Raw genomic sequence first — 22,470 nt, forward strand, 5'->3', positions numbered from 1 at the left:
TCATCCTCAGAAGAGGCTGAATACTGATTCTCTTTTAGCAGAGGCACCACTTCCTAGTGTGATCCTCCCTCATGTTACCACCCCCAGGGTTAGGATGAGGTAGCGGCTGCCTTCCCCTGGACACATGGGAGGAGACTTTAGGCTGGGGTTTAGAGATGGATTCATCACACTCCCCTGTTTGGCTATGTAAGCTTCGATTCAAAGATAAAGGCAGTCTGGTTGAATGGGAATTGGTTCTAACTGGTTGAGGGTCTATCAAACACCTAAATCCACATCCCTGTTGTATGCCTGCAGAAAAAAGGTGTGAGGCTAGCCTGCCCTGATTGGGAAACATCCAAATGTTTGAATTGTGCATGGGCTGTAATTGGTGAGCTTGGTCCCGTTTAGCCTAGTGTGCATAGTGTTAGGGAGAATTCTCTTATAAGGCTAATTTCCCAAACCTAGTGAGTCCCCCAGCAGCTTTTCTGGACTTTTGGGGTTGGTTTTTTTTTTCTCCTGCTAAGAGTGAGACTCTTTTACTCCCACTCTTAGGCATTATTTGAGGTATGTCTGACTTTTTGTGTGCTTAGGGGCTATGTTTTTTTTTACTCTTTTACTCCATAGGGTATCATCTGTTTTTCTGTATGTGTTACACAGCACCCTCAGTGCAGTAACACAGGGGTGTCATAGTGACCCCCAAACATAGACTCCATACCCTGGGACTGACTACTGTCTCCCAAGGCATGTAAAGTCACCACTGACTTTACTAGTTCAAAATTGTGAACAGAACCAGTCCAAACCATCATATTGTGGAAGTACTGGAAGGGGTTAATTCGATTGCCCCTGGGTCTGTTTTCAAGGGGGCACTGTCCAGTCCCCGCTTGTCGAGTTTCTGGCTGGTGGCAGTAGTTACCACGGAAAATATTCCGCCGGAATATTTCCTATGGGATATTCCCATTGATTTTAAACGCACCACTTTTTGGTGCAATGTTAAAGAGACTGCCGGTTTATTCTCAAATCAACGGTTGGGTCTTTTCGCCAGAACTCTTTTCTAAAATGGCGTTCGTGTCCGTCTCTGTAACTCCAAACCAAGGTCGGGCCCTTTGTTCCACTTTTTGGCGGGCTTCTCCACAGAATGTGTGGGTGGGGGAATTGGCACCCTGGACTGCGTTGCCTCAGCAACTCAAGTCGTACTCTGTTCTGAATGGGCCAGTGGTGAGCCGCCCGGCTCACCACTTAGCATGTTTGAGTGACAGCTAGGCTGTTGAATGGGGGTTTTTCTGCATAAAAGCAGGGCTTTTGGGACTGGAACTTCAGATGTCGCCACAGGACCTTAGAATCCGAAGAGGGAAGACACTGAGCCATCTGCAACAATGACACCACAGGTGGAGCCCTGCTGCAACAAACTCACCACTTTCCCAACGACAAGAGAAGATCTTCTGCTGGACGAGTCTTCTTCCTTTGAGCTGGTGGGATCAACCAGTTCGCCCCTTTCGCCTTCCAAAGTCGTCTCTTGGTAGAATCGCCCGTGCCAAGCACCCTGGCGGCCAGATAGCCAAGCTTCACCACTTTGACCGTGAATAAAAGGAACACACCTTTTAACCGACGAACTCCGCGGCTGGTTTCATCTCTGTGCAGTGCCTCGACTCCTAGTTTCCTCCTCGACAAGATCCTCTCTTCCCCTGGTCGAAACAACGAACTGCAACAACTGCCACTGCTGGAGCTTCCTCTCTCTTTAAGGTACTGTGTTCTGCCTGGCCTCCCTTTCCACGGATTGCTAAAGGTGACCCTTAAATCCTTGGCTTTCCAACTGGGTTGGCCCCAGACCGTCTAACTTTACTTCTTGAATCACCCCAACCTCTTTTGAACATTCTGCAAAGACTTTTAGTGTATTTTAAACTGTGTGATCTTGGGCACATTTCGCTTTGCACCATTTAAAGTGGGCCTGGCCTATGAACTTTGGCTCTACAGTGTATACTGCCTTTACTCCCTTGCTTTGAACTTCTAAAAAGTGTTGGGAACTGTTTTATTTTTATGCCCTGCCTTTTTTTCTCCCTTTAACTTAACTATTGGAGTGCCATCTAGGTTACGCGCTCACATCTGTTTTAACAAATAGTGGTGTTTTAACTCTGACTTGTCTAATAGTTATCAAGGGAGGTGTTTATACTTTACCTGACTGCGTTTTTAACTTGCTTTTGATTTAGAGTGCTAGTGTATCGCCTAAAGTGTGTTTTAAATAAATAATCATATACTTTTGATACAAAGCTCTGGTCAGTGTTTGTTTGCTCTACTGTGTTTTTGGCCCTATTGTGTATACTCTATATACTGCCCTACTCTTCTTGAGAGAGGTCGGATTGCTCAGCCACACCTACCAGGTAAATAAATCTGGGTGGTGCAGACTGCTACCAATTGGGTTTACTGCTTACTCCTGTAGTCAATCTTTTTGCAGTGTTCCCCAAGGGAACTGCACAGGATTCTGCCTAACACATGTATATTTGTAGTGAGCGTGTCAACTGCCTCCAACTGCTCCCGAGTCACTTGAACATAGGGCTTCACTGAGAATCCTGCTTGTACCTCTGCCGCTGGATCCTTTTGCAAGAAGAATTCTGCCACGCCACAACCAGAGGAAACCATCTTCAGTGATACGATCCCTTGATCTGGAAGGCACATTCTGATCCCCCATCGCTAAAGACATCATGTGCTTCTGAAGCTCCTGGCTGTGTGCAACACCTTTCCAGAAGCGAGAGCCATGTTTTGCTGCTGGACAACCAATAGCATTGTTTCGGTCATTGAAAAGTGCCTGCTTCGTCTCTGGTCTTTTCAAGCTAGACTCTCCTACCGCCCCTTTTAAAGGGCTCCTCCACTATCCCGTCCTGGAGCTGAGTCCAAACTGGAAAATCTACTATCTAGATACAAAGGGTCAGCATTTTTAATTTCTTTACTGCTGCTGTTTCTGCAACCAGGGATGTAAGGTTTGCCTCTTATGGGTACACTGGCCTCACCCAAACTGCTAGAGGCTCTGCCTGTAAGCCCTCTTGTTCAGAACGAGCATTACAAGCCAGGCCAACCTATTCCATCACTTGGCTCATTGTGCTGTGCATAGGAGATCTGCCTGCCGACATCTTTTCTGGATACCGGACCACAAAACTGTTTGCCTGTGGATCTGTTACCCTTCCTGGTCTGGATCTTCTTCAAATCGTCTACTGGAAACCATCTGGAGGGGTCGCTCATACCTTCTCTGTAGCCCCCTTTGTAGTGACTGAGGAGGCGGACAAGAGGTCTGGTCACAATTTGAGTTTTATTAAAACAAAGAGAAGGCAGCCTATTTTTTCCCTATGTCCAACGAGAACATTGGTCTATCCAAAGAAATCAATAAATGGTGCTTGTCGGCAAGTCTTACTAACCTAATACAGTCCTTTGTCCTGAAGCCTAATCTAACATTAAGTTCTGACCATACCAATAATAAAAGGGCAAACAAAAATTTGACCAGAACAGTTCTGTAAAGGGGTCCCCCCCCCCCCTTGCAACGTATGAGATGGTGGCTGGCTTCTGACCTCCTAACAAATGTCTCTCGATGTTTCTAGGCCTGTGCATGGTTGTACAGTTAAAAGTTCAAGCTAAAATGTCTCTTTATTCTTCCTCGTCTTCTGGTAGAACAGTCATTGACTCTTGGGAGTAAAGTTTCTCTCACTGCAGCTTGAGGTTGTATATCTCTCCCTCCACCCTGGAATATAGTTTCTTTCAAGCGACCCTGGAGGCGAATAGATCTCTTACCACCTTGGGTATTGCTTCTCTCACCCAGTCTTGGGGTTTTAGTTCTACCCCTTCTTGGGGTCAGAATGCTCTGGCCCCACCATGGCTATTCTAACTCTTACCCCTTCTTTGGGTCATTTGGCTTTCACCTCGCCTCGGACCCTTTGCTCTGCCATCACACTGTGGTGTTTCATCACCCGACCTTGGCTTTGTGCATCTCTCTCTTTGCCTTGGGGTCGTTTAGCTTTCACCCTGCCTAGGGCCCTCTTGTCTACAACCAAGCCAGGGGGTTTCTGATCTCTCACCACAGCTACTCTCTGCCCTCCTTCTTGCTCACGGGAACAACTTTGCACCTTGTCTGCGGTGGTATCGTTCTTCTGAGGAGACAGTCTCCGTGGCTGTTGTGGAAACCGCAGTTTAGGTTCCTTTCTTAAACTCCCAGCGTCTGCTCATTATGGCAGCTTCTTCATCGGTCGATGCTCGCTGGTTTGCCACTGCCATGAACTGCGGGCACTGAATAAAGTACTTCTGGCATGGTGAGTACTTCTCCACTCATTCGGGCAAGGTTGGCGGGCTCCAGACCGACTAAGGGCAAGACGCAGTCTGTGTCAAGCTGCTTCCGGTCTCTACCGTACAGAATTATGTCTCTTCTTGTGGCTTTTTCCGCTGGACTTCCTCTTCGATTTCCTTCTCGCCGGGTGTCACATGTACAGCGCCTATGTTTCGGGTTGGAATGAGATTGGATGACCGATGGAGTCTGTGGTTCTCGAACTGAGGCTCTTATAATGAGGGAGGATGAATAAAATCATTTTTTGGGGATTCCTTGTCCACCAAGGAGGAGTCACTCCCACTGGGATCCCTGACCCTAGGGCGTGTTGATATTATCAGATTCACCTCCCTAATCCCAAAGTGGTTGGATCACCCTTGGATTTCTCACAATAGTTAGTAGCTTTTCAAAGTTCTAACCCATAACCAGCAGCTGGCCATTGCCTTTGCTCTGTGGGTTTATATGGACAAGCTTTGAAAACATATCTAAAGTATTAAAACATCTTACTTCCCTGACAAGAATTGTTGACTACTTATGTTAATTGTCATTTGGCTTCCCCCTATGGTGCACCTCATTTTGTTTATTGCTCTATGTCTAGATATAGTACTTGCATGTAATTGTACATTTCTTCTTATTGCATAACGTTTGATAGAGTGTATATTCTGAAATATAATCTGAATATGTCTTTATTGGTTGCCTGAATGTGTGTAACTGTACCTTCATGCCACACTGCTCCCTTCCTAAAATTGGAACCTTGACTGCTGTGTCTAGCTACCGCCTGAAGAGTAAGGTTAAACTTAAAGGAAATGATATGTTGAAAATCTTGCATACTGAATGGCTAATGGTGGAGCCAGGTAATTGCCCAAGAGTAGAGCAAACAAAATGTGTTCAAGTACAGAAAATATGTACTTTTTTGTTACACACACTCAGCTATACATGGGAATAATCTCTAAAAAACTATCAATGATGAATATCCAATATTACTATCTATATCTGGCAGCTATATTCATCAATAGTCCGGGAAATCCACAACACAAATATCCATTCAAACATCCATGCCACCTATTACTGCAGGCTTGGTCTTGCTCCGGTCAGCGGTATCCTCAATGGACTAAGCACAGCAGATGACGGGTAATGCATAAAACCCGCCTCGGGTGGCAATAGCACAACTAGGCTGAACGGAGCAGGCTCCCTGAACCACGTATGCACACCTCCCATGATAACTGTTCTATAAGGACCATGCCAGCCCACTGAACGTGGGTGATTGTAGTTGCTGAGGTTCAGGAATACAATGCAAATCCAGTAGTAGTAGTAGAATCCTTTAAGGGAAGTAGTGGAGCATGAGGATCCAAGCATTAACAAACAGTTTGACAAAGACAGAAGGGAACTCACCAAGCCAGTAGCTCAGAGGCTGCTGAAATAGGTAGACGTGAGAACCAGAACAAGGGAGAACAGAAAAGGCAAGTAAGAACTGAAGAAGGCCAACCATAAGAGCAGGAATGAGGGAATACATGCATGGAGAAAAGGAGTCCGGACCGGTAACAGAAGGAACAAACAACACTACAAAGCCCTGTACACACAAAGAGTATAAGGCAGGCGCTTTGTGTGTTGTCAGACTACATAAGTTGCCCTTGGGGCTCTTTCGGGTCTTGCACATTTCCCAGGCAACGAGAAAAAACATATCCATGCGCATGGGGGAAGATTGGGCAGCGGCCTCCTGCGCAGACAAAGCAACATGGCAGCACCATAGGTTCAGTCTGTGTGAGATTCCCGCATGGGGGCGGAATTCTGTCAACTTAAAAATTGCTTTTGAAAGTCTTCACTAATTTTTACTTTGAATATTAGACAAAGATTCCAAACAAATGCATCTTGCTGCTAAAAGTTTAAGAAAGTGAAACTTAATACTTGCCTCTGTGTATTTAAAACAATCACGACTCCCTCTACTATTAGTATGGAGAACCTGGATTTGAGGTTGAAAAATCTGTGCATTATGAACTTATTGAAGACGTCTTTATCCCATTATACATTATGAAGAGAGGTAATGTTGTAACGGTTATTATTCCAAAGCTTAAATAGTTGAAATAGTCAAATAAAATGTTTGCAGTTCTGCAAACATCTTTAATCTTGTTTAAGAATCATTTAGCTCCATACAGTATTTCACTGCCATACCACAGAGCTCGAAATTGAGATTCGATGAGCAGGAACTAGAACCAGCTCCTGGGTTTTGGGCATTACCATGTAGGCAGGAGCTAACGCAGGGGAACCAGGAGCTACAAGAGATCCTCCATTAACTTTTTGTCCATTTTGTATGAACCATTGTTTTTAAATGTATATTAGATGTTTTCTAATTCTTCTTCATTAACATTCTCCAATATTCAAAGTTAATGTCATATTTACATGTTTGGAAGGCACCAGTTGGCCCTAGGAGCCAGACGTTGCTCCTGGTAGCTGTGGGTTTCAAGCTAGCCAGGCTCTACTATGCTAGAAGCAGTAGCTAAATAATTTTGAACACTGTACCTGCTCAGGATTTCCTTTGATGGAATTGTATGGTTTCTGCATGAGGTATTGCATTTTACTTTGCATTGAAATATGCTGAAGTTGCATGTCTTATAATTGTGTGCACTGCAATCGGACTCACTTCAATATAGGATTTGCACTTTATACAATAAAAACATTACATATGAAATGACTAAATGAGGGTGAACAAACAGCTGATGTCAGAAAAATATGTCCCCACTCCTCTTAACATTATTATCAAATGCAAGGGGCTTACCTTTGTCAGTTGGATCTCCATCAGAATATCGTGGATACGGCCATTCCCGCCTTGAGTTCGCCAAGTGTTCTGTGGCCTGTTGGTGATGGAGGGTCGGGAGGGGGAACCTCGAGAACTTGATGACCCAGATTTCATTCTATGTGTTGGGCAAGGGAAGAGAGAGCAGAATTTAAATAATAGGACATAAATCCATATCAGATTCTGACAAACGTATCCATAAGAGGCTATATATTTGGCAAGGTGCCAGCATTTTGGACACAGCTGGGGTGCTCAGACTAAAGAGTGCAGGCATCCCTACCTGGGTGAGTGGGCAGAGGAGGGTCGGCTTGTTCCAAAGTCCCTCCCACCATAGAGGTGCCATACCACTGAGATCTCGCGAAGCATGATACGTGTTTCAGGCACAGGGAACCTGGCAGGTGCCTTCAGTAAATCTGTGCTGCCCAGTGGACGTGCGAAATGTCCATCTTTCACTGATATTGGCCCCTCTGTCAATTTTGTGACGATGGGCTCTCCGTCTTTGGGCTAAAGGAGAAGAGACAGGAGAGTTTAGTATTAACCATCGCACTCCACATTTCAAACAGACATTGCATCTAGATATGGTGAATAACGTCCCTCTAAGTGGGTCTTGGGCTCATTCACACACTCTCTTGGTCTTTAGTTTCTCCCTCAAGTATTACCATTATTGCTATGAGAACCAAAGTGAATGTCATCATTATATTCCAACTTTTCAAAAACAGGATAACTAGTCATAGTGCATTATACTACTCAAAGGTCCCTCAACTTCATCTGAGGAAAAGCGCAACCTGAGACAATGACCATGTCACACCAAGAGCCAAACTCGCAGGAATACAACCCTTTCAACATGAGTATTCTCATGCTATACTCTGAGACATAAACCAAGATTGCAACTGTGGCTGTCAAAACAATAGTGTAACACACATGGGTGACACAAGTAAACAGATGGAGTAGTCCTTCGCTGAGGGCTAGAGATAGTTTAGTTAGTGTTTCGATTTAATTTAAGCATCAAAATGATCTGTTTACTTGTGTCACCCATGTGTGTTACAGTATTGATCTCTGGTGACAGAGTTATAAAATCCTATGTGTAATAGGTTCCCCGTTTACGGTTGTCAAAACAATAGGCCATCCATTCAGCCTCACTGAAATGTCACAGCAATCCCATTAACACCCTTTGGGGGTCATTACGAGTTGGGCAGAGTCATCACGCTATTACCGCTGCATTAGGGCTCCGCCCAATCCAGAGTTTGTGCGTAAAGGGGGAGATTTCCTCCAGCGTTTTGCTGGAGGTAAATCTCTGCACTTTCTGCGCATTTTCAGCTCTATTACCAATATAACCCATTGTATAGCGCCGGACTGAGTTGTGGTAACAAAATTTGCGTTGGGCGGTATCCATTTACTGCCGAGATACCACCACGGCCCTGATAGAGCCATTTGTATCAAGTAGGGAAAGTCAGCTTTAAGTGGAATCTAGTGACCCTAATCTTGAGCTTTCTTTTATTCCCTACCATTCTAAGCTCTGGGCATGCCATCTACTGGGGCTGTGAACAACTTGACAGACGAGCACAAAGCAAAGTAGTGTGTATAACCTGCCACTGTACATTAGTAATGCACATCTCTTATCTGCATGGCCGATCGTCCTAATCAGTTTTCTCATGATGTAGAATGGAAGAGTTTGGTGGAAGGGAGTCGGACCCTAGTAATAGGATTTATGGAGCCACTATATTAAAGTGTTAGCTAATTTTGGTAAAGTTTGTTCTGATGGATACAATCTTCATCCTACAGATTACTCATCTGAATCCAGATCGGAAGGCAGTGGCGAGGGTCTATGGTCAGCTCGGTCATGGCATCATGGGCTCTGACTGTAATGTGGCTGATATAGGCTCATAAAGAGGTTTATAAAATCACAAGTGACCTTATACCTCAATTCCACTTAATTTCCCATGGCCCACAGAGGCAAAAAGGAATGGCAGAACCATCATGAAAAGAGCAAAAACGTGATTAGTCACAGTATTTCAAACACCTGTGGGTTGAGTGGTGGTGGGGGGAGCGGTAGGATAATGAGGATAATGAGGAATCTGTAATAGGATTACTAATGCCACCACAAGGAAGATTACCAAATGTTCAGTAATTCGATCTTCTAAAGGATACTTTCCATCCCCAGATTCTTCATCTTTCGAAAGACTCCTAAACCAGTACCATCACACAGGACGGTGGACAACAAATTACAAGGAATTGATATTGCTGAAAAACTGACCATCCCAGAAAAAGTGAACTCCCCTGCCAACGTGTCCAAGAAGTAATGCCTGGCAAAAGTATGCAGAGACGACCAAGTTATGTTTTTTTTATTTTATTTTTTATTTGGTTTATTCAAACCTTTACAAAATCATCCATACTTATTAAAAGAAACAATCATTCATTCATTTACAATTTTCAGCATTCATGATTGTTTCAAACACTTAATATTAATATTACAAACATCCGGACAATTCATAGTTCACTAATCCACAATTCTAGAGCTGTGAATCCATATCAATTAAAAATCGAGTTAAGGCTATTATAAGTGCATTATACTCACCCCACATAAGCCTTGTCCAAAAAAGATTTGAAGAGAATTTCCACCAATCTTCTGACGTCATTATTTGGAATTTGTCTAAGAAATGGCCAAAATAATGAGACCGTTTCAAGCGAAAGGCAGAACAGTCAGTAAATAGATGGCACAGAGTTTCTTTCGATTCTTCAGTGTCACAGAATCTGCACACAGTGTTACTTAGTTCCTTTTTTGATCTCACTTCTATAATTTCCTTAGACCTTCAGAGACTGAATCGTATCCTCTTAATAGTTGCTCAAATGTTCGCATCTGGTCATTTCTTGACGTAGGACTGTAACTCTCCTTGTTACCTGGACTCTACAGCCAAATGAGAATGAAGTTTCAGCTTGCCTACTTCATCTACTGTGTTTATCCAGTCCAGTTCTCACACTTTTTTATTCACTTTTCCTGAATTCAGTAGAAGATCTTCCACTGAGCTCTCTGCAGCTATAAGCAGCTTTTTACATTGGTTTCCCCATAAGTTTAGTGATTTATTCTGGCCATTTGCGAGTTCCTGGTTGATCCCCTTCAGCAGATAGGGGGATTTGGGCTTCTACACTTCCTGAACAGGCTGAGAGATTTCCATTGTGCTATCATTTGCAGATAGCGCAGCCCAAATTCTTTTCTCACAACCTGTTTAGGGAGCAAGAGGGTTGACCAAGGGCTTTTTTCCAAAAAAGCCCTTCTACAATTGGCCAGACCTTAGATGGTAGGTCTCGGAGGACATCTGCACCATATGTTAGGACTGGAACGACCTTGGCTGTATAGAAATCCAGAATTGGCTTCAAAAAGTATTAACTACATTTTTTTATGAGGATCAGTGCTTGGCTTGCAAATGCATCGGCCTTCCTTTTTAAAGAGTCGAGGGTGTGGGTTTCTACTATGCTCCTCGAAATTAGAATTCCTAAGTATTTAAAACAAGGTACTTTTGCTAGCTCTGATTGTTTGAGATACCATTTGAAATACTTTTTCTTAGCAACAATACCTTTTTTTTAGGTTTAGGATCTTGATTTTTTAATGTTCATTTCCAAGTTTTCTTTTCACCGAATATTCGTACAATCTATCCAACTGTCGTTGAAGGCCTACTTCAGTGTAATCAAGTAGGACTAAATCGTCCACACATAAAGTAGGTGGGTGGCCTTCATTTCTCCAAGCTCTGGAGGGCAACCCTGCTTAACCCCTCTTTTTGTAGGGATTTCTTTAGTTCGTGTTCCAGTGATGGTGAGTTGAATTCTCACTGTCGTGTCAGTATACAGCCCCTGAATTTGTTCCAGTAGATCGACCGGACATTTCTTCGCTGCCAATTGTTCCCAGAAGAGGTTTCGATTAAGACTATCTAACGCTTTGGAAAAATCAACAAACGCCAAATTTAATCTGCTATTATACTCCATGGTCATAGATTTAAGTAAATTGATCAAGAAAGCCGACGGGGAGGTTCTCAGCCCTTTAACAAAGCCTGCCTGAAATGTATCATTTAGACCACTGGACAGCGTCCATGTAGTTAGTCTTTTTAGAAGCATTATGGCGTAGATTTTTCCTAACACATCAAGCAGTGCTATCGGCCTATAGTTGGTAGGGTCGGAGCGGATGCCGCTTTTAAATATAGGAATGTGGGCCGTTTTCCAGGATGACGGAATCGATTTATTGGATATTACATTCTGAAGCACCAAATTCAGTATCATTGCCCACTGCTCAGGATTTTCTTTTAGCATATGGTTTGAAACCCTGTCCGGCCCCAGTGCTCGAGAAGGGCTGAAACGTTGGATCATGGTAACAAGATCATTGTGATCAAATGATAAGAGCCAGGGGGGCCGATAGAACTATGGACATCTCTTTCTTCCCCGGAGGAATTTGAAAGAGTGAGCCAAAAAAAGTGATGCAATTTGACTCTGTCACGCAGTTAGCTTGGTGATAACGTTGGCTCTTATTGAGTGACCTAACCAAGGACCAGGATTCAGCCGTTGATTTCCCGGCTAATGATCGAAGCATGGTTTCTGCATCATTTTGGAGTAGCACACTTCTATGGTTGATACACCGAGATTTGTAGTTTGTCTTTATTCTTTTGATTTTGGTCTCTGTGTTAGCATTCTGGGATTTCTTGAGGACTCACATAGCATGTCTTATCTCCTTTCTTTTTAGTATTAGGGCGGTATCACAAATATGTTGATGTATATTTCCACGATTAGCTCAAAGTGGATTGCGTTTGTCGCGATAGGATAGCAGTGTAGTCCACTGGACTCTCAGACCTTGATATTTGTGCTTCCTTAATTAGTTCTTCAAAGGATTTAATCATTCACTCAAGTGCAGTAGTATTCATTCTTAGCCTGTCCCACTTTGGCTTGAGCGTTGCTTTGTTTGGTAGGTCTTATGATGTCCTCATGCCAAGTAAGCTTTAGCCAATTGTGGTCGCTTCGCAAGGAGGTAACTACCTCTAAGGAGATCACGTCCTTAATTATATTTCTAGAAATGAAGATGTAGTCAATCATCGATGAGTGAGAACCTCTTTTCCATGTAGGGTGTCAAGTATATTTGTTTTCAAAACATCCATTTGTCACATGCAGATCACGGCTAACCATCAGTTGCAACTATAATTTCACCTTTTCTGCAGCCGTAGGGCTAGCTTCTATCTCTTCTATGTCCAAGTATTGACCCGATAGAGAATAGGAGGCATTAAAAATCCCCACATATAACAACTGAGGAACCACTCCACTTATATGCTTCATCGATGGCCTCTGCTAGATGTTGCAATATCACTTTTGCGTCTATTTCAGCACTCCAGTAGATGTTAATCAGAGACGGGTGCATTGCCACAGGCTTTATCTGGAGACCATGATGAGAGTTCTTTCTTCGGATGGTATATTGTAGAAAAGCGCCTATATTGTAGCAAATGCTATCCAATGCAGTCATGACCTACCCAATCTCACAGGAGTGATGTTTTCACTAGTCAATATTTCATCCATATCACTGAGATATAGATTAAACAGGGTTGCAGCCATGTTACAGCACTGCTTTACCCCTGTAAAGTTGGAATCTTTCTTGTCAGGGAGCCTTCTTGAGTGATCCAGATTTTATAATAGGTATTACGATGAGCATTGACACCATCTGTACTAGGCTTGCTGGTATTCCATATCTCAGATGTTTCTGCCATAAGATGGATCCAATTACACAGTGAAACACAGAGGTCATATCTAACGATGCCCTAAAGATTGGACCCATTTGACTGTGCTTAGCTGTCTCCAAAAGATGTGCCATTATGGTTGCATGAAGTGGAGTCCACATTCATTTACGGAAACCCACCTGAAAGCGAGACAGAATGTCTGATTGCAGTATTACACTTGCAAGATCCCTCAGAACTAAAATAGCAAATACCTTTGAAGAGGCATTGGTAAGAGCTATGGGTCTGTAATTAGAAGGATTAAGGGGCTCACCATTTTTGAATATGGGAATTATCAAGGACTAAGAACATGTACTTGGCCCACAATTAAACAAACATTTCCTATCAAATTTTATTTTTAAGATAGGAGGCCCACACAATGGCATCTTTTTAAAACAAATGCAGGAATGCCGTTGGGGCCAGCAACCCTTGATGGATTAAGTTTATCGATGACCCAAACAATCTCATCCTCTTCCCAAGGACATGGTCCCACCAAGCAAATTGCTTAACAGGGATCCCAAATTTCATGGAACATCGACGGCATTTGATATTTATAGTAAAGTATTTAACCCACACCTCCTCTTTAATGAGAGACTCCACATTCGCTCTAGTGTGACCAATAGTTTTATTCATTATGGACCAGAATGCTCTTGAGTTATTGAAAAGGTTTGTTCTCTTAACCTGATGTTTACCTATATAAATACCAATTTTTAAGGATTTAACAAGGTTCTTATGGGCCTGGCATATACGTCTTTTTAGTTTTGGCTGTTAGGTGGCGCTGAAACCGCTACCTATAAAGCCGAAACTATTGTCATTAAAATAAGAGCTTCAACATGAGAACTTAAAACAGGGGATTTGGATGCAGGTTTGCTGAAATGCTATATGCACGGTGGCATATGAGGGTGGATACATGGTAGTTTGACTATGTGTCCCACTCATTTAACGCCCATCGCTAAGTGAAATCAATGGGCTTTTTCCTCCCATTCCCACCCCTCTCTGCCCACGACACACCTCTTTTTGCACTCTTTGGCTGAATGTCTACTGTGTGGTGGATTTGTCGTCCATTTTTCCTTCCAAAATGGCGGGCGCCATGTTTTAATGTTGTAATAAAAGTTATTTTACTTAATTGATGCTTTTAAATATATTTACAGCATGTTTTAAGTTAGTTTATATATTTTACACTGTTTATTAATAGAATTTAGCCAGGTATTGTAAGTTACATTTTGGTTAAATTGGCTTTGAAAATGTACATTTAGTGACTTGTGGGGGATTGGTCAAGTGATTTTGGTGTAAGGAACACCTGATTGGCTGTGTGTGAGTGATGTCAGTGGTTCTCCAGTCTGCGTTTCCTTATGCACGGCAGACATTTTTTTCAGCATGTACATTAGGTAAAGAAGCCGGGTCTGAATTTGTTTTAATAACATTCGAACGTTACTACAACAAACTCCGAGCCGGTGCAGCATTGGGAGTACCGATGTCGTCACCCGCTGTGGGTTTGTTTTTAGTAACATTAGACTGCTAATAAAACAAATTCAGAGCCGTCAGCACCAATGGGTTTTCCAATGCAGCCGCCGTCTCTGAATTCGTTTTTATTAATGTGTTAATGTTACTAAACAAACTCAGAGAACTCTAGTTTGTAACATTCTAATGTTACTAAAACAAACTCCGAGCCGGTGGCAGCATTGGGAGTCCCGATGTCGTCACCCGCTCTGGGTTTGTTTTAGTAAGGTTAGACTGCTTATAAAACGAATTTGAAGCCACTCCAGGCAAATCTACAATCTGCTTGGATGATCAAGCACTGCCCATTTCCCAGAGTCACAGCCCGCCTGAGAAACACAGGCTGTGTCCCTCTGCAGCTAGTGCCATAATGAACTCGTCAACATGTTTCTTTTGTCATCAAAACGACCGCCAGTCACCTTGCAAATCTGTGACAGAGCGAGCAACAAAATAAAGCACCCTTTGAAATATGTGTTCATGTCTAATAGCTTCATATGCTAAAAAGTTTGCTTTGATGTCCTTAGTTGCATGTTCTTAAAACCATACATAACAACAACTTCTTTTATTGTGTGTCTTAAACCGCTGAAAATAAAGTGGGTAAATAGATATTTTGCATCTTATAGTTTTCCATTCAGGATGTGGAAAATAAAAGGTACACTGATATTATTTTGGCACAACATGCTGCTTTAAGTATTTACATGTTGTCATGATGCTTTACTATGCAATTTGTGTATTTTGCAAGTAAACTCTATAGGACAGTATTATTGTAGGCTTCGACACCCAAAACCTAAATTTCGAATGGATTGTGTCCTCCCACGTATTCCTCATCTTAGATATATCCTTACCATCAGCTTTGCTGCTTTGGGAAAAATATTTCCCCACCAGAGGGTGCTCTGCTCGAGTCTGCGGCATCTATATCCCTCAGCGGTATCCGTCAACGTCATCCCCTGTATAAATGGCTTGAGCCGCGCCTGTTAGCTTCAATTCCGTTTTTCCGATAGCTTTCGCTTCGTATCAAGAAAATCACGCTTCAGTTCTCGTTAAAGTGTCTTCGTCATCGAACCCTTCCATGCCTAAAACTGGCTTTAAAAAATGCCAGAAATGCGGGAAGAAGATGTTCTTAACATGTCCCAATCGAAATTGCCTCTGGTGCTTGGGTCCTGACCATCGGATAGACGAGTGCGGTTCCTGTCAATCGATGACCAATAAAGCTATAAAGGAACAGAGAGGTAAACTGGAGGTGGGGGAGGAGTCCTCGAAGTCTTCTTCGACAAGAAATAAAGGCTCGGCTGAGTCTAGTGAAGTCGTCTTCTTCAAAAAAGTCAAAGAAAAGGCAGCACCGGTCTCCCTCTTACTCAACATCTTCAGAAGAGGTTATCACCTGCACTTCTAAATATGATTCCCCAGAGAAGTGGGAGATCTTCAGAGGCTCAATGTTAAAAAATGTTGAGAATGCGGCCCATGTCCCTGCTCATACTAAAAGTGACAGGGGAAGATCTGAGACAAAAGATCTTCGTTGAGGGGATACTCCCTGACGCCTCACAAGAAATGCCTGCCAGTGCAAAAACCAGAGGCAATACTCGACAAAATGGCCTTGGATTCTCATCCGCCATTAAAATCGTCGTCGAAGGCTTCCTCAAAGCCTCTTTCTAAGACGTCGGAGTCTAAAGGTGTCGACAGGCCACTCTAAAACTCTTAAGTAGAGTACTCCAAAAGTGTTGAGGGTTGCTTCGACAGCATCGATAGCTCCTTCAACGATATTGAAGCCGTTACCGATAACGTCAACACCATCGACGCCCTTGTCGACGTCTTCGTTGATTCCTATTCCAAAATCGACTTCTGTGTCGAAGGCAAAGTCTATGCCACAGAGAAGATTTTTCATCTGGAAAATAGACAGGATTTTTTCAAATCCATGTCCTCCATTTATGAGGAAAGATCCTCAGAGGAGGAGGATGTTTCACCGGCTGGTGTAAAGTTTGGAACAAGGGAAGTTCCTGAGGAGTTGATTGAGCCTGAATCAAAAATGACAGACCTATAGGAGCGCCTGCAGACAGCAAGTGGTCTGGACACATCTCCAGAGTAGGAGTTTGAAAAACCTGAACCTGCTGATCATGCAGATGCAGGGTAGAGGAGATTAATGAGTAGGGTAACAGAATTTATGGGATGGAACAGGAATTCCCCTACTTACCAAGAGGATAATATGACAGACATCCTTTCGGGGGGACCTCAACAAGACCGCATACTTACTTTTCACATAGCTTTGCAAAGGAAGGTGATGACTGTATGGGAATCACCTGAGTCCGCTCCTGTAGTTAATAAGAAATTCACATCTAATTACAGGCCCCTCTTCTTCAGACCCTTTATATTTAAGGAAACCTCCATCACCTGAAAGTCTAGTGGTTCAGGCGGCCACATCTACTAGGAATGCAGCATACCCTACAATTCCCCCAGACAGGGTTGATAAAAAAATTGACGTATGGTCCCGTAAGATTTTTTATTCAGGTAGCATGGTATTGAAATCTATAAAATGTAACTTGCACCCTTGCAAGATTTACATACACCCTGTGGGACTGTATGACAGCGGCAGCTGAGCATATCCCTGATGGTGAGGAACAGGAACGTTTCCTAGCCATAGTAAAGAATGGAAAGGAGGCAATGGGGGAATGCCTCCAATAAGGGTTAGACACTGCTGACCGTATAAGTAGGTCCATGGCATCCAATACTGTGCTACGAAGATTTGCGTGGCTGAGAAAGTCAGGTTTTACACCGGATGTGCAGGCCAGACTTCTCAATATGCCATTTGACAGCTTGAAGTTGTTTGGCTGCAAGGCGGATGAAAAATTGGAGAAGCTGCAGACCTCTAAAGCAAAGTCACTTACGACACAAATGCCACAATACGACAACCTCAACAACACCTCTACACAGGCTCATCTTCCTGGAGGGGTTGTCCCGTTCGATTTTATTCCTCATTTGAAAAAGGAAGGGGACAGGCCAGTCAAAGAGGACAAAAGGAAATGTCCTTGTGGCAAGGAAAGGTGCTAGATCTGCCCCAGCAGCGGCAACTGTCCCATCAGCCGCTACAGCAGCTGCAGCAAAGCCACTCGGAGGTTTTAACCCACAAGACCCCGGTGGGAGGCAGAAACTCTCAGCATCTGGAAGAATGGCCAGGCATTACTTCAGATGCTTGGGCACTGGAAACAGTATTTCAAGGTTAGTGCCTTCCCTTTCAGAAGAAACCTCAGAATCACCCTCCAGGATACAACTCTGCCAGAATTCCAGACCTGCTCCTGTTGCAGAAAATCTTAACCCTGCTAGAGAAAGGTGCAACAGAACATGTACCTGTAGCAGAGAGGAACAAGGGTTTGTACTCCCCATACTTTCTCACCCCAAAGAAGGATGGCGGTTTGAGACCCATCTTGGACTTGAACAAGTTCCTCAGGAAGGACAAGTTCAAGATGGTTACCCTTTTCTCAGATTCTTCAGGCTCTCCAACTCCACGACTGGTTGGTGTCATTGGACCTTCAGGATGGTTACTTTCATGTGCCAATCCATCTCAAGCACAGAAAGTACCTGAGGTTCGCGATTGGCAACCCTCACTATCAGTTTCGAGTTCTGCCATTCGGGTTGACCTCTGCCTGAGAGTTTTCACCAAGCTGATGGCGGTAGTGGCAGCGAGTCTCAGGAGCGGGGGAATTCACGTTTACCCCTACCTGGACGATTGGCTAATCAGGGCACGTTCTCCAGAACAAGCCGAAGAACATCTAAGCAAGACCTGCCACTTCCTACACAGACTGGGCTTCTCTCTGAATTTCAAGAAGTCAAATATGATACCATCACAGAAACTCCAATTTATCGGAGCAGTTCTAGATACTTTCTCAGGCAAAGCATTCTGCAGATGGTAACAAAGTTCCAAAATGCCCAGCATCTGCCGGCCTTCGATTGTCTAAGGTTTTTCGGTTTTATAGCATCCGGCATTTTTCTGGTGCCAGAGGCCAGATTGAGGATGAGATCCCTACAGTGGGCCCTCAGGACTCAATGGTCCCAATTTTCTGGGGAAATGTCAGATCTTTTGCAAGTCCCGACCAGAGTGGCACAGGATCTTCGATGGTGGGCTTGCAACAAACATACCCTCAAGGGAGAATCTTTTTGGCAACCATGGCCAGAAATAATGATAGTGACGGACGCTTCACTGACAGGGTGGGGAGCAAACCCCAACGATCTGACAATCAGCGGTCGTTTGTTTCCATCGGAGTCCTAAATACACATCAACCTGTTGGAGCTGAGTACCGCTGAAAGCCTTTCTGCCCTCTGTACGGGGAAAGACTATCCTGATAATGACGGACAACACAGTGGCCATGTACTACCTCAACAAGAGAGGTGGTGTAGGATCATTACCACTGTGCAGAGAGGCAATGCAGCTCTGGTTCTGGGCAATACAGGAAGGAATCTCTCGAACGGAAATTCACCTAGCCGGAGAGCAGAACACAGCGGCGGACACTCTGAGCAGGCAGAGTACAGTATCCCATGAATGGAACTAGCTCAGGAAGTTCTTCAAGAGATCTTCACCCTTTGGGGAACCCCTCAAGTGGATCTGTTTGCGACCGGTGCCAACCTGAAGTGCGAACTGTACTGCTCAAGGGAATTTCCCCCAAGAGGAGCTCCAGGAGACGCGTTCATGGTGGACTGGGAATTTCCACTCCTGTACGCGTTTCCTCCAGTCCCCGTGATTTCTCAAGTAATCAGGAGGTTAAGAAAGTTTGGGAAAACCATGATCCTAATTGCCCTGTATTGGGCCAGCAGAACATGGTACATGTCAATCTGTCCTCCAATACGTCTTCCACAAAGAGGACCTTCTCTCGCGAGAGGAGCGTTGGGTTCTCCATCCAGAGGTCAAGACACCCAGCCTTCATGCATGGTTTCTGAGAGGCTGAGATACGAGGACTGGGCCCTTCCGGATGACATAATGGAGATTTTGCTTTCAGCCAGATGGCCAGCAACTAAATCTGTGTACCAGTGTTGTTGGAACAGGTCCAGTAACTGGTGCAGAAATAAGAATGTGGACCCTTTTCAATGTAATATTCCTACAACATTGTCTTTTCTTTTACATTTGGCCAATTTGGGGCTCCAAGTTGGCACGATAAAAGGTTATTTGGCTGCGCTATCGTTTAAGCGCTCCTCAGAGGAGGAATCTTATTTCAAGGTACCTTTAATTGTACAGTTCTTAAAAGGGCTTACTAATGTGTTTCCGCCAATACCCTTTCAAGTACCTGTGAGAGATCTAAATTTAGTGTTGACATTTCTCACATGTATTCCATTTGAGCCATTGCATTCTTGCCCGTTAAGGCTCCTTACTCTAAAGACAATACTGCTAGTGGCAATTACTTCAGCCCGCAGGGTGAGTTGCAGGTGCTTTCTAGCAAACCTCCTCACACCATCTTTCACAAAGATAAAGTTGTTCGTAAGGTCAAACCCTCTTTTCTACCGAAAATTGTCTCAGATTTTCACATGTCATAAAAGATAACATTGCCTGCCTTTTAGCCTCCTCCTCATGCAAGCAAGGAGAAAGAAAGAGTACACAGATTAGACCCTAAGAGGGCTCTTAGTTTCTATATATCGAAATTGACTAAATTTCGTCAGTGTGACCAACTTTTTGTGGGATATACTGGCCGTAAATTAGGGCTGGCAGTGACAAAACAAACATTGTCCAAATGGATAATTTTAGCTGTAACTGAATGTTATAGATTGGCTGGGAAAGATCTTCCAGATGGGCTGGGAGCTCATTCAACCAGGGGCATGGCGACTTGAACAGCTCTTCAGAGAGGTGTCCCGGTACAAGATATTTGCGCAGCAGCCACCTGGTCATCCATGCACACATTTGTAAAGCACTACTCCCTAGATTCGACTTCTTCACAGGGGGTCGCTTTAAAAAATCAGTACTTCATACTGTGCATGAATAATATTTCTGGTACTCCCTCCTCCAATTCAGACTGCTTTGGGAGCCTATCTAAGATGAGGAATACGTGGGAGGACACAATCCATTCGAAGAACAAGTTACTTACCAACTGTAACGTTCTTTCGACTGGATGTTCCTCCCACATATTCCTCATCGACCCTCCCAGTCTACCCCACAGTACAGTTTACTTGTTTTACACTCCAGGTTCCTTTAGAGCTTTTGGTCAAAGGGACACGCCTTATCTACTAATTATTAACTACAATATACGAAAAAACAGAACTGAGGCAACAGGCGCGGCTCAAGCCATTTATACAGTGGAAGACGTTAATGCTCGACGGATACCGCTGAGGGACATCGACGCCACGGACTCGAGCAGAGCGCCCTCTGGTGGAGAACATTTTTTTCCAAAGCAGCAAAGCTGAAAGTAAGGATATATCTAAGATGAGGAATACTTGGGAGGAACATCCAGTCGAAAGAATGTTACAGTTGGTAAGTAACTTGTTCATTTGTTCCAAGTAAAGCGTGGAAGAAGGTGGTTGTGCCTAAATTGCAGAGTGGGTTAAAATCCCTGCTTCGCTGTTTAGCTTAAGTGTGTGTATGTGATCCACGGCAAATAATGTAATCTCACCCTGACATCAACAGCAAAAATGGGAGTGCTTATAAGTGATTATGTTTACACCCTTACAATAGGACAGTTTTAATAAGTGTAGGGACACATTGGTGTACCCTGGTGCTACTCTGCTAGTGGCTCCAATTCGGTAACATAGAATTGAATAATTGCTGCACTGTCCCTCCCCCCAGTCTCGTATCACTTGATTTGACAGGCAGACAGTCTCACCAGCCAGTCAGTCAGTGCACCAAAGATTCTAGTGTAGCGGACTAACTGGTTACTTGCAAACTGTTTTTATTCGAAGAAGGTGTGGTTTTGCAATCTAATGTAAGCTTTGTATGGAATTTAAAGGCATTGTGACATGCATCAGGAGTGACAATGCTGACAGGCTGGTTCAGGTCAGAAGCACCAGAGTCTTGAGTGATGATCTTCACTGGGTTTGGGGATATGTGATGAAATGCAGAGAACCCAAGGTCTGATCCCTTGAAGTGCTTTGTGGGATCCTTGGTTATGTAAAGCATTTCATTGTTAGCACCTACATTCATATGCATATATTTTTAGGCAATTGAAATTGTGATGTGGGGTTAGTACTTGCATGCCAGGAGAGTGATTGGAAGGGTAGGGAGTTGAGGAGACAGCTTATTCCTGCAGCAGTCCTTGATTGAGTGTTTTCAGACTTAAAGGAGAGTTAACTGTTAGACAGAAACCTGTGCAGTTCCCTTAGGGACCACTGCAAAAGATTTAAGACTACAGGTGTTGGCAGTAAACCAACTTGGTAGCAGTCTGTACCACCCAGATTTACCTGGTAGCTGTGGCTGAGCAGTCAGACTTCCCTCAAGAAGAGTTAGGCAGTATGCAAAGTATACACAATAGGCACCCAGATACAATAATACAAGCAAACACTGACCAGAGCTTTGGTATCAAAGTATATAATTATTTATTTAAAAACACACAGTTGAAACACTCCAGCACTCTTATTGTAAAATATTCTAAACACAGTTACTATTGTAATATATACACCCCTTTTCCCCCATCAGATAAGTCACAGTAAAACACCACTTATTTTCATACAGAGGTGAGCGCTTAACTAGATGGCACTCCAATAAGTTTGTGAGAAAGGGAGGGAAAAAGACAGAATATGGAAAGGTACACCACTCTAAGGTTCAGGAACACTGTTAGCAAGGCAGAAGAGCAAAAGTCACTGGTGAGCCAAAGTCCAAAGGCTGGGCCCACTCTTAGAGAGAGCAGAGCACAAATGCGCCCAAGATCACACAGTTACACTAGGCTTAGAAAGTCTTGCAGAGGGTTCAAAAAGAGTTTAGAGAGGCATTAGAAAGTTTAGCCAGGGTGTCCCAGACTATCCCAGGTTCGAAAGCCGGGGGCTAAATCTACCCCGTACAGTCGGTAGCAAGGGAAGCCAGGCGGGACACGGTACCTTAAGTGGGAAGGAGCCACCAGCGGTGGGAGTTGTTCCTGGTAGTGGGTGCAAGTTGCGTCGTCGTCCAGGGGAAGAGAAGATCTCGACTTGGAGGAAAGATGAAGGTCGTTGCACTACCAGGGAAGAAACCAGCCGCTGAGTTTTCCGGTTAAAGGTGGTAC

At 43.8% G+C, this 22,470-nt stretch overlaps 1 protein-coding gene across 1 annotated transcript in view; it reads right to left on the reverse strand.

Annotated features, from left to right (window-relative positions):
* Positions 1 to 22,470, reverse strand: part of ATG2A (autophagy related 2A) — a 2,105,371-nt gene that overhangs the window by 417,516 nt on the left and 1,665,385 nt on the right. Inside the window, exons 31-32 of the mRNA XM_069644746.1 lie at positions 7,351 to 7,574; positions 7,053 to 7,188 (exon numbers count right to left, since the gene is read on the reverse strand). Of these exons, the coding sequence (XP_069500847.1) occupies positions 7,053 to 7,188; positions 7,351 to 7,574 (360 nt within the window). The remainder of the gene's footprint in view (positions 1 to 7,052; positions 7,189 to 7,350; positions 7,575 to 22,470) is intronic.

The sequence above is a fragment of the Ambystoma mexicanum genome, chromosome 2p (genome assembly GCF_040938575.1).
Source record: "Ambystoma mexicanum isolate Mex_15411 chromosome 2p, UKY_AmexF1_1, whole genome shotgun sequence".
In the NCBI taxonomy this organism is placed as follows: Eukaryota; Metazoa; Chordata; class Amphibia; order Caudata; family Ambystomatidae; genus Ambystoma; species Ambystoma mexicanum.